The sequence below is a fragment of the Exophiala bonariae genome (genome assembly GCF_035927105.1).
Source record: "Exophiala bonariae strain CCFEE 5792 chromosome Unknown scaffold_24, whole genome shotgun sequence".
Taxonomy (NCBI): domain Eukaryota; kingdom Fungi; phylum Ascomycota; class Eurotiomycetes; order Chaetothyriales; family Herpotrichiellaceae; genus Exophiala; species Exophiala bonariae.
Window position 1 is genome coordinate 296,224 of NW_027042499.1, and position 16,274 is coordinate 312,497.

The following is a 16,274-nucleotide window of genomic DNA, read 5'->3' on the forward strand; positions in this document are numbered from 1 at the left end:
AAGCAGCACGACCCGAGAGGAAACCGAAAAATAAGGCCCTTCTTCCTTTTTTCCCAATATCAAAGAACAAAACATTCTACGCCCGGGAATCCAGACGAAAGGGGGACGAGGCTAGCCCTCTTCCACATCCTCTTTTCCTTGCTTTCAAAACCGGTGCGTAGGGAGTTATATTACCTTTCTTGTGTGGGAAATCGGAACAAGGTCCGGCTTTGATATTTTTCTTTGTCACGGTTCATTGCCACCGCGCAAAATACCCAGTGCTCCCTCGTCAGTTTTATATCCCGAGGTTGAGGCTTTTTTTGTTGATGTTTTTTCTGTTTTAGTTTTTAGACACCATATGGGGGCAGAGAAAAGAAATGAGGGACCCTATTTTTTGATCATGAAAGCTGCAACGGTCCCCGCCCCATCCAAGGTCGGGTTGTGAGAATGTGTAACACAATATGTCTGTTTTGAGGTCAACTTCTGAAGGGAGGGAGGGTTGTGGTGACATGTTCAAACCCACGCACCCTCCCCCTCAGGAACAACGAATTTTTTGTATTCTATCTATCTACCTATATAACACACCAAATGCTCGCCCTGTTATCATGATATCCGTATATATGTATCACCTGGTGACTTTTTCTCCCCCCCTTCTCACAATAATATTCCTCCATCGGCTTGCTCGTCGTCCCAACCGATGACTACTACGTATTTAGGTATGTAGCCCTAGTCCTTCTGCCCTTGGGACGGCCCTTGGCCGGACGGACTCCCACCGGGCTTCCTGACCTACTCGTGCATCTACTAACGGGCGAGGCTCCCGCTTCAGGCGGCCCAGTCTCAAACGCTGCCCACGTTGCGTCGGTACGTCAAGCATCCGTGGTCAAGGAGGACGCCAGGGTTAAAATTACGCTTCACTGTTTCCAATTTCCTGCCTGGACAACTAACTTACTGAGGAGAGTTGGAGCTAGCTCAAGACCACCCACCGCATTGCATCACTGCAGCGAGGGATGGTCTCTGGGACGTTTCACTTGATTGATTGGGCTATTCAAAGTAGCTGGGCCTGCTTCGGCATTGTGGAGACTTAAATGATCGCGATATACACCGATTAAGGGTTTAATCAATCATCTTTTTGGAGAGAGTTTCCTGCATTCTATTCACGTTTACGAAGCCGGGAAGACCTCGGTGATTATCTACGCTTGCTTCTCCACAGTATGTACCTGTGCAACCTCCTCTACGGATTTGTCTGATCCAGCATCTTCCAGGCCCAGAGCCATCTTTGCATCGTGGATTGAAATATCGTGAGGGAGCCGTTTCTCATTCTTGACCGGATCGCCTGGTGTCGCAAAGATGACGTCCAGTTCCTCCAGCGAACGGCCTTTTGTTTCGACGAGGAAGAAATAGATGATCGGAACGAACACGGCGTTGAAGACCGCGTAGTAAATGTAAGTTTTCCAGCCGAGGTTTGCGAACGACGTGGGAATGGTCATGACGACCAGGAAGCAGAAGGTCCAGTTGCTGACCGAGCCGAGTGCGGCAGAGGGGGCGCGAGCACGGAGAGGAGCGATTTCAGCGGCGTAGAGAAAGGGACCACCCACCCAGGCGAGACCTGTTGCCATTGGGTTAGTTCACGAGCGAGGAGAAGGGTAGTGCCGGTAACAATGCAGCTGTTACTTACCAAAGAACGTATTGAATAAAAACAGGAGGCCAGCACCAGCGAGTTGGTTTGATCGGGAACTGGTTGACAGCAAAATAGGGATGGCGATGAAGCAAGCCGCCATGCCTGTCGCCGTCCACATGAAAGCTCTACGACGTCCCAGGCCTTCAATTAAGAACACGGCAAGGAGAGAGCAAAGTGCGTATTCAGTGCCACCACAAGCAGCAATGAGGTGAGATGTGCCCGGACTCAAGTCGAAACTAGTGGAGAGGATTTGGTTGGCGTAAGTTGAGACCATGTTGATACCGGAGAGCTGCTGAGCTGCGTTGATGAATACCCCCAGCAACATGCGGCGGAAGGTCTGTGTCTTGCCGTTTTGCAAGAGTTCCTTGTAAGCGAAGGGAGCTTCGGCCTTTTGAGCCTCATGACTGGCCATTATACCGGCGAATTCTGCAACAAAGTCCGGGTGCGACTCGTCCAACTTGCGAAGTTTGGAGAGGACATCTCTGGCTTCGGAGAAATGACCATGGGAAACGAGCCAACGAGGACTGGAAGGGGGTTAGCAGGGGCTGTGGAAAGGATGGTGGCGGTCTTACCTTTCAGGGAGGAACATGATGAAGAAGAAGACGATCGCAGCTGGAACCAGTTGAAGGGCGACAGGTGCACGCCACTGTACCTGACCGCTGGTGTAGAAGAAGCCAAGACCAACCCACTGGCCGCAAGCGACACCTGAGGTCTGGAGACCACCTTCGATCATGACCCATCGACCTCGAGACTTTGGTTTAGCGCATTCAGACTGCCATGCGGGTATGGTAGCGACTTGGAGACCCAAACCGATGCCAGACAACAAGCGTCCGACCACCATTTGGGCGATATGCCATGCTGATGCCTGTAATATGCCACCGACCAACATGAAGACCATGCCTGTGAATACGGTCCCTCTCCTTCCCCACTTGTCACCACAGAAGATACAGAGGATGGCGCCGAACAGGGCGCCAAGTTCGAGCGTGGCTATGACGATGCCTTGAATAGTTGCGTTTTTGGTCTCTGGAAAGACGGAGAGGAAAGGCTCTTCTGTGATGAGCCCGCCCATGATGGACATGTCGTATCCAAAGAGCCAGAAGGCGCAGGTTGCAATTGTGGCGATAGCAAACTGCAGACGCAGGCCACTCAGACCCATGGTCGAGGTGTAAGGAGTGAATTTCATGTCGGTGAGGCCCATTTTGGAAGCTGTGTGTCGATTCAAGGTGAAGGATGATGGGAAGAAAGCGACTCCTCAACACGGAGGTCTGATAATTATCGGTCGACTATGGAAAGACAGCTGATGATGAAGAAGAAGAAGCATGTTCTTATGCTGGAGGTATCCATGATTTATGTAGACGCGCTGCCGTCGCTCAATCCACGAGGGACAGGCTCCATCAAGGCTTTGGAAGCCTGGGGACCCCGTGCTGTATGTCCAGGTACTCGGAAGGATCCACATATTACTCAGGAAGGAAATGCTTCGCGGCCGCACATTCTGGAGTATTGTCGGCGTTCATGTGGGCAGGATGGGATCAACAAGTTACTCGTTGGTAGCCGTTTTGAACAGTGCGTTGCTGTTTCCGCTAATCAGATCTGCCAAATCGAAAGGGCCTCCACCTGCACGGCAAGGAGTTCCGGCAATAAAGTTTGCAACGATTGAACATAGCCATTTTGCCTTTTAAGCACAACGATCTTCAAGTTGTTCTACTGCAGTCTGGGGTTCCTGCTCCGCAAACTTGAAGCCGGTAAACCTCCGCACATAAGAAAAGTTTGTTGTCGGAGGCTCCTTCCTTCCTAGATAGCGGCGTCTTTCGGTCTTCCCCAAACTTGAACAGTGGCAACGTTAGTTCTCATGGGCATATCCTCAAGGTCTCCATCAGACACAATATCGGAAGCATGCCCAGAGCCTCCGCCATAAAGGGTCACTCTGCGGGTGGAGTCTTCGGCGAAGATCTGGAAATTCAACAACTTCGATATAAGGAGAGAGAGCGAGCACTGAATATCTTCTACCATGTCACTTCTCGCTAAGAACCAGCTCTTAATTTACACTGCCTCTGTACTTTTACATCTCCTTATTTTCCTCAAGCATCATGGCCATCTCCGAATGGACAGGCAAGCCATTGGACCTGAAGGTCATCGGCACCAATGCCGGAACCTCCATGGATGGACTGGATATTGCACATATGCACTTCACGCAAGACAGTCCCGCAAGCCCCTTAAAAATGCAGCTGCTACATGCGGGAGAGGTGGCCTTCGACGGCGACCTCAAGAAGAGAGTGATGAGACTTATCAAGGAAAACAAAACAACTCCCGAAGAGATTTCGATTGTGAACATTCAGTTGGGAGAGTTCGCCGCCAACGCGATAATTCAATTTGCCGAGGAACAAGGTTTCAGTTTGGACAGTGATGTAGACATCATCGCTGGTCAGGGTCAGACAATATGGCATCTGCCTCTTCCCGAAATGTTCAAGGGAAACCCACAACGAGCTCACCTCGATATGGCCGAAATTTCCATCATCGCTGCTAAGACTGGCATCACCAGCCTTTCAAACTTCCGTGTCAGTGACATGGCGCTCGGAAGACAAGGTTGCCCCCTATTTGTGGCATGGGATGGACTAACTACAACACACCCAACCAAGAACCGAGCGGTCCAAAACATTGGTGGCATTGCTAACATCACAATGCTACCAAAGGGCGACATTCAACAGGGCTACGACTTTGACACTGGCCCGGGAAATGTTTTCATTGATGCCGCTGTTCGCTATTTCACAAATGGGAAGCAGCAATACGATAAGGATGGCAAAATGGGCGCCGCCGGTAAAGTGGACCAATCAATCGTCGATGAGGTATTGACCGGTCCTTATTTCGTGCATGACATCCCCAAGACAACTGGTCGGGAAACCTTTGGTGATACAATGGGCGAAGACATTTGCGAGCGAATGCTGGCAAAGGGGGCCAGCCCAGAAGATTGTGTGGCCACAATCACTCGAATCACGGCCAAGGCCTTAGCTGATGCCTACGAAAGATGGGGTCCGAAAGGAGGTATTGACGAGATCTATCTTGGTGGTGGAGGATCTTACAACCCCAACATTATCAACTATCTGCGAGAGCGGATGCCGAACACCAGGATCGCCTTCCTCGATGAGATAGGTGTTCCGACTGGGTCGAGGGAGGCGATGAGCTTCGGCCTTAATGGTCTCGAGTGCATAGTAGGCCGATCTCTAGTTGTGCCTCAGAGAGTCGAATCTTCCCGAGCTGGCATCATCGGTCATATCCAGCCTGGCTCAGGGCTAGCATATCATCGATTGATGAAGCGTGTACAAGATTTCTGGGGGAACTATCCATTAGAGAAGAGGATGGATCCCGTGCTGGAGATGGAAGTTGTGCGACCGTCCACAAACGGGACAAATGGAGTCAATGGTCATCATTAGATAGTAGTGCAGTTTGGAGTTCCGGTGTAGGGGAGTGAGAGAAGTATATTCGGTCAATAGGGCTCTTAATTCTGGAGAACTCTAGGAATCTAAGTGTGCTACCTGCGTTGATATCCCCCAGGAGGCCCCCTTGCCCGGCAGACGTAGCAGCCAGTGCCATGTCCTTCTGACTTGTAGCTAGTAATTTCTGGACTAAACCATCGATGAATAAAAGAGAGCAACTTCAACAGGTTCTGTGTCAGTCGCGAGTGCGGGCATAAAGGGCGGAAACTTGCCTGGGTACCTAAGTACAATAGGTAGGTGGCGTAACGGACTATGATGCTGCCAAGTTGGATTTCATTTAAGTGCTCAACCCCTCTCCATGCTTTCCACTCTGACGAAATTCCCTTGCTCTCACCCGATGAAGTCCAGATATTCATGAGTCGCTCAAAGAGGGGAACAGCATCAAGAACAAAACTCTCCTGTGACAATTGCCGACGACGACACTTCAGGTGCGTCGGGGAACAGCCATGTCAGCGTTGCTGGCAAGATGACTTGCAATGCGAATATTCAACAAAACCTCTGATCCTCAAGGAGTGGTCACCAGAAGAGGCAGGCTTTCCTCCGTTGCCAGTACCCCAGGAAAATTCGAACATTGTTAGAACTGGTATCTTCGTCTCGGAGAATCGTCGAATTGAATCACACTATGAAATCTTGGGAACGGAAATGCAAACAAAATCGCCCTCGACTGTGAGCGGAGCAGAATGTCAGCTGTCCCGTGGTGGTAGTGTACGGAATGAAGCAACGATCCAGTACCCAATTGATTCAGCTGCCAGTACTGTCCCGTTATGTCGTCCCATCACAGAGCCAACCGAGGCGTTCTTCATGGAGCGATATTGCAACATTCTCGGCCCCTGGTTCGACATGTTCGACACCATCAAACACTGGTCACTCGCAGTGCCACATCTATCATTATCCAACCGATCCTTGTTCCGATCCATAATTGCAAGCTGTGCAAAGCAATACTCCTTGGTATCAGGAGAGAGCTCAATCTACGCCCTTGACCAGTATAACCATGGCCTCAAAGAACTGACGCGAGCCTTGGGCAATGCAGAGTCGACAGGGTGTCCTGCGGTCTTTGCATCGTGTTTGCTCACAGGCTACTGCGAAATGATCGATGCCAAAAGTCTCGACTGGCATACCCACCTGAGAGGCACATTCTCTCTGTGTTCAAGTCAGGGCTGGCATGGACGATCCGGCGGCGTGGCTCAGTCTTGCTTCTGGGTGTACTGTCGAATGGATCTGCTGGCCTCGATAGCCAGAGCTCGACATACTCTGCTTGACCCATCACGCTGGCTTCCCAATGGAGCTTCGTTGGCTCCGCCCCATCATGCTCACGACTGGGAGCTCGATTCATGGTGCAATCAAGTGGTGATACTCCTCGCCCACACCCATAATTTACTGTGTGACGTTCGACAGGCTTTGCGCACCCCAACAGAGCAATCAGAGCTGGAAGACCGATGGAATAGAATCTCCTCATCTCTGGATCTCCATGAGAGCAATCGTCCGGTCGCCTTCCGTCCGATCATTGACTTACCCCCAAAGGACCCCCGGGTGCCATTCAGGCAGATCATATACGTATCAGCCGCCGCATGTGCCGCAACGCAAATGATGGATCTAGCCTGTCTGTTCCGCATCCTCGCCTTCCCAGACCGGACACCCGGTGAAAGAGCCGTCCGGCTCATGTCCGAGTTCGCATCCAGAGAAGCCATCCGTCTGAGCCGCAAGATTGTGTCGAACAGCATCACGAATCGGCATCCTATCGCTTGGGCCAACGCCGTTCAGTTGCTGTCCAGTGCCGGCACAATCCTCGTCGGTCGAGCCGAAAGAGCAGCACTGCTACAGGTGTTGGACGACATCAGGCTTGAAACTGGCTGGAGTACGCTCGGCACATGCCAGAATCTGCATGCTTGGTGGGAACCTTTTTGGCCAGATGGCGAGCATCATCTCGATACTGCAGATGATGATGAGACGATCCGCCGTGTTGGTAGGTGTTTGATCAGCCTTTCCGCATAGTTGGCCGTCCGAAAGGGCCATCTAATGGTCTCTGTCATCTGCGTTCGGCGACATTGAATGTTGAGTATCTTAATAGGCCGCCAACGTTGTCCTGTGACAAAAGAGACTACACTAGTATTTATAGCGTACAATACATCTCCTACCCATCCACGATAAAAACAGGAGTCTCCAAAGCGGAATGGTACCAATAGCAATGGACAATGCCTTCCCATTCGGCAAGGGGAGGACGCCATCCGCTAAGTCGTACCACCATCATCTAATAGTGATAAATGCGTCCATTTCTATCTCTTCTGATCCCTCATGCCCTTTTCCCCACCAGTGGCCACGAAGACATATTGAATTTATCCATGCCATGCTAGGTTCGCACCATTCCTTTCCACGCTCCGCACCCTGAAACAAAATCAATCTCGGAGCACGGCTGATCCGACGACGTACGTCGTCGGGACTCTACTGATGGTCTAGCCAGGTCGAGCGAGGGTGGAGAATCCTTGGTTGGGCCAGGCCGTTACCTTTTCGCTTCGTTTCAATTGATAGTATCGCTCTGCTCTGCTCTGACCGAGGTTGTCCACTCTGCCAGTTTGGATACGCCAGGTGTCTACACAAGCGGCATGGTGTACGAGGCCTCGCAAGGGCCGAGTACTGAGTCATGCCAAAGGATCGAGGATCCAACGTTGAAGGTCGAGGCTTGCCTAGAGTCTGAAATCGGTTGTGGATTCACTCATGCTGTAGGAGGTTCTGATACTGACGCCGAGGCAGCTATTTTTGGTCCTGGAGCCTTGGGTGCGCTTCACTCACTACGTACGTGTACGTGTACGCGTGGCTGTCGTCTGTCCTGTTTCGGATCTCGTGTTCCAGATCTCATTAATTTGTGAGTCCTTCGTAGTGGTCTATCTCTTATGGAAATGAATGACGCGTGGTTTCGACCAGCTCTGACCTGGCCTGGTGTATATTCCTTATGACTCTTGAGGGTAGAGTTTAGTAGAGGAGACGACGCGACCCAACTCGGTTCGTCCACTCGCTCCATTTCATCTCTCGAGGTTCGCGAACCATGGAGCCGAGAAAATTATTTCTCTTCAGAGGTTTGCTTCCTTGCGGCAGCATCGGCTTGCGCCTACCTTGTGTTATACAGCGTGTCTAGGAATTTAGAATGAAGTTTTCGCAGCCACTTCCTGTGGCGGGGATGTAGAAGGTAGGGACGTAGGTACATCGAGAGGGCCATGGACGATGTTGTTTAGATATCGTAGACGCGCTTTACACAACTCGGTTGGAACGGTTGTGTCTGTAGTGGCTCACTGTATGCGCGTATGTAGTAAGGGGTATAACGCATCTTCTGGGGACCAATTCGCGTGCTTTCAGTCTCGAATTGTATAGGCACGATCCACTTTGGGAGAGCGTCGTGGTAAACGCTGGCTCTGTACCCTTCTCCGTCCTGTGTATGCATGACATCTCTAATCAAGAATACCATGACCCTGCTACACGATATCCAACATCATCAAGAGCTCATTTCGTCAAATCATTCCAAGCCAGGTGATCAACGCTCAATACTCAAGAAACCCGAAACTCAGAAATCCAAACACAACTGCACCCCCACGCGCTCGAGATCTTCGACCTCCAACCACCCATCATCGCCGATGCCCACATTGTGGCCGCCGCCGCCGCCGCTACCGCGAGTCTTCTCCCTCTCCGCCCGATCCAACGCACACCGATGGATGGCCTCCTTCACAAACACCTCTACGTATTTTCCCATCAGGGCGCGCGCATCCGTCGACAGGGACGTCTTGTCCGGCGTCGTGAATTGCGAGCGCATAATGTGGTGGATCAGTGGGAGGGGTATGGAGAGATCGGACTCTGATGTGTTTTTGCGGTTTGACTTGGAACTCGTGTTGGGGCGGTCGTGGTCGTGGTGGATGACTTCGGCGAGCATGAATTCTGGTTCTGGTGACGAGGCTTGGGCTTCTGATTCTGAGTCGCTATTGTGGTTCAAGACTCGGGACTCATCGTTGTCTTCATCCTCGTCATCATCTTCGGCTTCCTCTGCATCTGATTCTGAGGAGGCTTCATCGAGAAGGTAGCGGTTCCTTCTCCTGCCAATATCTTCCTCCTCCTCTTGCTCCTGACCATCGTCCTCATCGTCCTCATCGTCCTCATCAATTCTCCCTCTAACCTCATCCTCCTCCCCATCACTCGAATCATCCAGAACAGCCCTCATCGTCCCTTTCGCGGCCTTCCTCCGCCGGACTTGTGTTTGTCCTGGCTTCTGTTTCTGCTTCGACGTCTCTTTCCGCACCTGCTGTGTCTTTTTACTCGTCACTCTATTCCTCGAGCCCGTAACACCCGCCGTAGATTTCTTCACGACCCCATCTGCGCCATTCTTTTTCGTCACGCTCGTCGTGGAAGATGTCGTCTTGGACTTCTTGCCGGGTCTGAGAGGCGAGAATGCTGGTCTTGCCCGCTTATGTGTGCTTGGCGTGGGCACCATGGTGATCGATTGACCAATTGCTTGCGGAGTGGCTATTTGGGTTCCTGGTTTGGGATGTTGATGGGTTTACGACTTCACTCTTGAAGTGTGCGCTCAATACACTTGGACTTCGATTCGAATGTGATGGTTCGTGACGGTGCGCATGAGATGTAGATTGTAGATTATTACGTGCGTGTTCAAGACGTTTCTTTTGATCCGTTCAGGAAAGTCTTGACTCTATGCTCGGTGCGATGGCTTCAAGTTTGGGCTGGGGTTGGCAGATCACTCAGGAAGCAGATTGAGTGAACTTGAAGTGTTTGGAAAATGACATCACTGGCCGAACACTCAACTTAAGCGCGACGCGTTTTTGCTTGGCGCGTTGAGTTGTCTGCTCACAATATGATTGGCTGCATAAACACTCGCCTCACTTCGAAAGTGGAGGAGAATGATATTGACATTTTACTGTCGGAGTTATATTTCTTACCTAAGTACTAGGTAGGCATTAAGGCCTGGGCAAGTTGTTTATGGCATAGTATTTGAGCGAGATACACAGACTAAGCTTCAAGTTTTGTCAAGTGCACATGAGATAGACCTGTAGCACGCATGGAAGTTTCAGGAATATATTTCTCAAAATAGAAGATTACATTGTTTGCAGAAGTTTCCATTTCCTCACGAAAAATCTATATGCTATCAACCTAGATATCTAAGCTAGGAGTTCCATTTTTGGGTATGTAATAACTGTAACGGACATGAACCCGTCATACCCTCAACGCCAGACCATTGAACGCCCAATATGCTAAAATGCGATGTAATGGTATATCAATCATCAGTCGTTCATTACTTGTCTGGCCGTTTATTCATAAAGATCCATATTGCCGTCGGCACCATCCTCAAGTTCCAACATAGCATCGTCTTCGTCAAACATGTCCTCATCATCGTCCATGTCACTATCTGTGTGGTTGGGTAGAACGATGACTCTACCATCTTCCAACTCGATGTGTGCGGTTTCGCCATCTTTGATTGCTCCTCTGAGCATGAGCACTGCCAACCGATTGAGGATCTCTTTTTCAATCAATCGTTGTAATGGTCGAGCACCGTAGGCTGGTGAATATCCCGCAGCTCCTAGGTAATCCTTGACCTCATCAGTAGCATCGATTATCACCTTCTTGTCATTTGACTCAAGACGTTTCTGAATCTCCGATAGTCGTAAATCGACAATCTTCCGAATTTCGCGCCTAGACAAACGATTGAAGATCACAGTCGAACTGATTCTGTTCAGGAACTCGGGCAAGAAGTAGTTCCGTAGCGCATTCATTACCAATTCTCTTGTGGTTGGATCGATACGTCCATCAGGTGCATTGTTTCGTGCGAGATACTCGGCACCCAAATTGCTCGTCATCACAACAATACAATTTCTGGCATCGATCACTCTTCCTTGTCCATCAGTAATTCGACCATCATCCATGAGTTGAAGAAGAACAGTGAGTACTTCTTTGGCCGCTTTTTCAACTTCGTCGAACAAGAGGATCGAGAACGGCCGACGTCTGAGGGCTTCCGTAAGCTGACCACCAGCATCATGCCCAACATAGCCGGGCGGTGCGCCGATCATTCTCGACAATGAATGTCGTTCTTGGTATTCCGACATGTCAAGACGGATCATGGCCTTGGAGTCATCGAACAAGAACTCGGCCAAAGCTTTTGTAAGAAGGGTCTTTCCGGTACCTGAGGGACCACAGAAGAGGAAACTGGGTGGTTGATTTGGATTACCCAGTCCTGATCGTTGAAGTCGGATGGCATTCGACACTGCTCTGACAGCTTCCTTTTGACCTACCACAATTCTCTGGAGATGGGCTTCCATGTGTAGAATCTTTTCCTTTTCGGATGCACGGAGTCTGGTAATTGGAATGCCCGTCATTTTGGCGACAATGGCATTGATTTGTTCGGGGCCAACAGCGTCGGTTGGTGATGCCTCTCCCAGGTTGCCGAGTCTGAGATGTTGTTCTGCATCTGCCTGAGCTCTAGCAGCTTCGAGAGCCTTGATCTTCGCAGTGGTGTCAGGAATAGCGTAGTATGTCAAATCGGAAGCCGTTTGCAGATCGTTGGATCGTTCGGCTTCATCCTTCTTATTTTTCAGTGATTCCAATTTGATCTTGGCCTCTTGAATTTCTCTGGAACGAGCCTTTTCACGCTCATAGTGTTCCTTCAAGGGCTCGAGCTCTTCCTTGGTGTTTGCTGCTTCGCGTCTAGCTTCTTCAAGTCGCTGAGCCGAGGATGGATCCGTTTCTCGTTGAAGAGCATGAATTTCTATTTCGAGTTGTCGAAGACGTCGTTCGAGATTGTCGAGTACTTCTGGTTGGGATTCTCGAATAACTCGAACGTCAGCTGCCGCCTCATCAATCAGGTCAACTGCAGAATCTGGTAAGCGTCGAGATGTTATATAACGAGCAGCCAAACTAGCAGCCGCAACAATGGCACCATCTAGGATGGTAACACCGTGGTGGACCTCGTAACGTTCCTTCAGACCTCGAAGAATTGATATTGTCTCGGGTACAGTGGGTTCTTTGACCAGGACTTGTTGAAATCTTCGCTCGAAAGCGGCGTCCTTCTCGATGTACTTCCGATACTCGGCAAGGGTGGTGGCACCGATACAATGCAATTGTCCGCGTGCTAACATAGGCTTGAGGAGATTGGCAGCATCCATGCCACCTTCTCCACTAGAACCCGCGCCCATGAGAAGATGAATTTCGTCGACAAACAAGACGATAGTTTCGTTCGAAGACTCTATCTCTTTGAGTACACCCTTCATTCTCTCCTCGAATTCACCTCTGTATTTACTGCCCGCGACCAGAGAACCCACATCGAGTGAGAGTAGTTTGCAGGCGGCAAGGTTGGCAGGGACATCGGCGTTGATGATCCGTTGGGCAAGACCCTCAATGACTGTGGTCTTTCCAACACCGGGCTCACCAATCAGGACGGGGTTGTTCTTTGTTCGTCGGGATAGAATTCGAACCACACGACGTATCTCTTCTTCTCGGCCAATGACAGGATCCAATTTGCCTTCTCTTGCCAACTGAGTCATGTCAATGGTGAACTTCTTGAGGTTCTCATTTTCCTCCTCCGAATCGGCATTCTTCGAGTCCACTCGCTTCGTGCCTCGTATTTGTTGTATGGCAGTATCGATGAGTTTGTTGTTCGGAATGTTGGCCTCACGGAGGGCTTCTTGAATCTTGGGATCTTGTGCGAGGGCAGTAATTAGATGGTCTATGGCGACGAAGCTGTCTTTCTGAGTTTTCTGGAGTTCCTGCGCAGATCTGATGACCTTTGATAGGGCTGGAGACATGGTGACGTGGTCTGGAGGAGGGTCTTGGCTGGGAAGTCGCACGAGTTGCTTCTTCAGCGCTCTATCCAGTAGCTGCTGGTCACCATGGGCTCGCTCTACGACTTGTTTGAAGAGGGGTGCTGAGGCATGAGACTGTGAAGCATTCATGGTAGTTTGCTGGTCTTTTGATTCATCGGGAGCCGGATCGAAGAGAGCGACTGCCAGATGGACTGGTAGAATCTGAGAATGTGCATATTGTTCTGCCAGGTTTGCAGCATCAGTCAGTGCCTTTGCACTTCGATCAGTAAACTGCGGCCCATTTGCTGAAGCCATGGTTTAGTGATTCAAAATGGTTAAAGTGACACAAAATGGTTCAGTGGTTGCTGGGTGTTTCAGTTCGAGGAAAGAAATAGGATTGATAATGGTCGAGGTGTGGTGGAATTTATTGTGTTGTGGTTATTCGAGTCTCGCTGTGACGAGAATGATGTAGTTGGTGCTATGACCTTCAAGGTGGGTAGTGGGCAACCGGCGAGTCAGGCCGAGGGGCAGTTGCTGCTCAGTGCTGGCACCTTCCAGTGGCTTCGAGAAGTGCCAAGAAATATCTCAGCCCTGCTCGAATCATCGCCGAGGGACTTGCAACCAATGCCGCCAACGGTTGGGGCTTGCTACATGGTTCTCCCCTAAGCCGCCTATCATGGGTTTGGCGTTGTACCCGGCCACGCCCGGGTCAATCATCCTTAGGGCTCACATTAACTAAACTCGGCTGGTCAGGCTACTATCATACGACATTCACACCCTGTCATTTCCATATATGCCAGAATATTGTGGCAGAATTACTCGGCTTTTCTTCAATTGAGCTGAGAATACCTGTAGCTCGTTACAATATCCCAGATTGTGGTGATGAACGACTGGTCAACGGGGATGTTCCGGTCTGAGTATACCAATATTTTATGGATGGGCGACCGCCATATACATCGGGCGTTATTCGTTCCTCGAACCTCACAGAGATAAGATTTCTTCATTTTTCCTGATAGTCCAACCACTGAATTACAATTTGGTAGTGGCTCAACGCTGTCAACATAGTCGATCGTAATAACATTGCAATACAAGTGTAGTTCGAAGATTCATTCTCTCCAATTCCAATATCAGAATTGGTCTCGCTGATGGAGAGCCCTACTGCTCATCAAGTCCTCATGGCTTCAAAGCAAACTGCTTCAGATAGAGGTAATCATCCATATTGGCATCGACTGTGTCACGGATGACTTTGGCTGCCTGCTCACCATACTTCTCCTTCCATTCGGCATCCCATTGAGCCTCGGACTTTGCAGCCTTCTTCTGTCGCCTGTCAGTACTGTTGTAGCCACCTCCATGTCAGTACTTACGTGTTTGCGAGGTTTGAGGTCCTTGGAATTGATGGCATCATCGTGAAAACCCTTCCATTTCTCGAAGGCGGTCTTGGCCCGGTGTTGATCCTCTTCATTGTCCCAGGTCAACATGCCGGGATTGAAGTCAAGGCCAACGTGTTGACAGTATTGCTGGATAATGCTCTCGGGATCGTCAAGAAGGTCGTCGGCATCAACAAGACAAATATCGGAGCTATCACCTTGTCCATGGCCCGCGTTGCCGTTAACACCATTTCCATTGATGTGGCCATTAGTATGTCCGTTAGTGTCACCATTCGTGGTTCCATTGGTTGCCCCATTTGCTGCATTGGCGTTGTTCTTTCGGAGAAGGCCAGACTCTCGGGCGAAATCGAAAAAGCGACGAAGTTCATCGTATCCTGCCTCATGAGGATAAAACTCGTAGAAACCAGTCACTTCGTCCAACGGCGGGATGGTGCATCGGAAGTAAGAAGGGATGCTGGAATGAGGGTCACGAATCAGAAAGGTGAACTGAAATTGCTCCAACAAAGCCTTTGAGACAATGGTAGGATTTCCTGGTTCTGCATCGGTGTCGTAAGGGAATGGTGCACCATTGGTCGACTTGACACCATTTTCAGTGCCGATTCCGCGCTTTCTGGCTCCGAGAGAGGGAGCGAGTTTGGCGGGCAATTGCTCTGGGGGAACCAAGTAGGATATCATATCCTTGATAAACAGGCGTTTGCCCTATGAAGATAGGTAAGTACAGATCATATTAGGATCCCATATTGGCCCGCATGGAATGCAAGGGCTCCTGAGTAGGTCACACCTCAGAACCCTCCTGGTCGAATCGATCGAAGACTGTCTTGTATGTTGAATTGGCGAAGCCACTGGCCTTCCTCTCTGCTTCGTCTTGTTCATAACGTGGGCTGAGTCGTTCTGGGCTACAACGAATTAGGCTGGTGAACAGTCTGGTATATATGATATCCTTACCCATAATAAAAGGCATCGCCGAAAGGCTCATGGACACAAGCCAAGTCTTTTCTGGTCATAAAGACCTGCTGCTATCAGTTGTGAAATAGTATGGCACGGATAGGCCTCAAACCCGTTCGAAAGCAGTGCTACACGCACGAGGATGTGTGGCACAGTAAATGGGCTTCAAACCGGCCATGATGACGTGATCCCAATGACAATGCTACAAGTCAATTGAGCCAAGTGGTCACGGGCCGATCTAATGAGAAGAATAAAGAATGTCAAGTCCTGAAGGACGGATGGTATAGAGCTGCTTTTAGCCAACTGAAATTCCAAGTCAACCAGTACGAGCAACACTCGTAGCTTGATGGAGATGAGACAACGAAGCTGAAAGTGCTCGAGCCACTTTTAATGAAGAGTTCAAAGGTTGAGAAGCACCTACTAGTAGTACGGGCCCGGATCGAGGTCAAGGATTTCAGATTTGCCTGGGACGTCTGCAAGCGGATCTGGATGGGGATAGACAAACAAGGACCTTTGGTGGCCATGGAGCATATCACGTCATTGAACCCTGTTCGACAGAGGAACATATTCATGACAACCATTGAGGATGTGAACGCATCCACCAAACATGCGAACGATTCGCTAAGATGCCAACGGACGACCCCACACTGAACGGGTAGAATTTTCAAAAGTGGCTTTTTGGATGACGGAAATAGAAAGCAGAACAAGGCTTTCACAGCATGGCCAGTGTCAGGGACGGGCATATGAGGGACGAGATTTTCACCGTGAGGAGATGTTGGAGGCAGCTGAGTGGGCAGAGAATGTAGTTAGCGAGGTACGAGGACGGCAGAGTCGTAACCTGGATGTTGAGCGGCAAAATGGGCAAACAGATGGTTGGCCAATATATGACGGAGGCAAAAGCAAAAACATGTGGTTGTGGGTAGATGTTTAATAGGACTTGAAATGCCATCTGTTGGTGGGATACCTTCTCCGAGGCTGCAAAGAGTTGGAGTGGAAGGGTTCAGAT

The 16,274-nt window shown here is 50.1% G+C and overlaps 6 protein-coding genes across 6 annotated transcripts; 2 read left to right on the forward strand and 4 right to left on the reverse strand.

The window, feature by feature from the left end:
- Nucleotides 1-1,169: 1,169 nt before the first annotated feature.
- LTR84_006402 (uncharacterized protein) lies at nucleotides 1,170-2,855 on the reverse strand (the record flags this gene model as incomplete). The annotated part of the gene is made up of 3 exons (XM_064849963.1): nucleotides 1,170-1,585; nucleotides 1,655-2,181; nucleotides 2,230-2,855. 3 exons carry the CDS (start codon nucleotides 2,853-2,855, stop codon nucleotides 1,170-1,172), a joined length of 1,569 nt encoding a protein of 522 aa, XP_064703264.1.
- An 889-nt stretch (nucleotides 2,856-3,744) lies between these two features.
- On the forward strand, nucleotides 3,745-5,085 carry LTR84_006403 (uncharacterized protein; the record flags this gene model as incomplete). Its single annotated transcript, XM_064849964.1, has 1 exon — nucleotides 3,745-5,085. One exon carries the CDS (start codon nucleotides 3,745-3,747, stop codon nucleotides 5,083-5,085), a length of 1,341 nt encoding a protein of 446 aa, XP_064703265.1.
- Nucleotides 5,086-5,790: 705 nt separating this feature from the next.
- Nucleotides 5,791-7,140, forward strand: LTR84_006404 (uncharacterized protein; the record flags this gene model as incomplete). Its single annotated transcript, XM_064849965.1, has 1 exon — nucleotides 5,791-7,140. One exon carries the CDS (start codon nucleotides 5,791-5,793, stop codon nucleotides 7,138-7,140), a length of 1,350 nt encoding a protein of 449 aa, XP_064703266.1.
- A 1,561-nt stretch (nucleotides 7,141-8,701) lies between these two features.
- LTR84_006405 (uncharacterized protein) lies at nucleotides 8,702-9,619 on the reverse strand (the record flags this gene model as incomplete). Its single annotated transcript, XM_064849966.1, has 1 exon — nucleotides 8,702-9,619. One exon carries the CDS (start codon nucleotides 9,617-9,619, stop codon nucleotides 8,702-8,704), a length of 918 nt encoding a protein of 305 aa, XP_064703267.1.
- An 832-nt stretch (nucleotides 9,620-10,451) lies between these two features.
- HSP98 (Heat shock protein hsp98) lies at nucleotides 10,452-13,250 on the reverse strand (the record flags this gene model as incomplete). Its single annotated transcript, XM_064849967.1, has 1 exon — nucleotides 10,452-13,250. The coding sequence occupies one exon, from the start codon at nucleotides 13,248-13,250 to the stop codon at nucleotides 10,452-10,454; it is 2,799 nt and encodes a 932-aa protein (XP_064703268.1).
- An 858-nt stretch (nucleotides 13,251-14,108) lies between these two features.
- On the reverse strand, nucleotides 14,109-15,446 carry LTR84_006407 (uncharacterized protein; the record flags this gene model as incomplete). The annotated part of the gene is made up of 5 exons (XM_064849968.1): nucleotides 14,109-14,252; nucleotides 14,300-15,022; nucleotides 15,105-15,219; nucleotides 15,269-15,339; nucleotides 15,381-15,446. The coding sequence occupies 5 exons, from the start codon at nucleotides 15,444-15,446 to the stop codon at nucleotides 14,109-14,111; spliced, it is 1,119 nt and encodes a 372-aa protein (XP_064703269.1).
- Nucleotides 15,447-16,274: the final 828 nt, after the last annotated feature.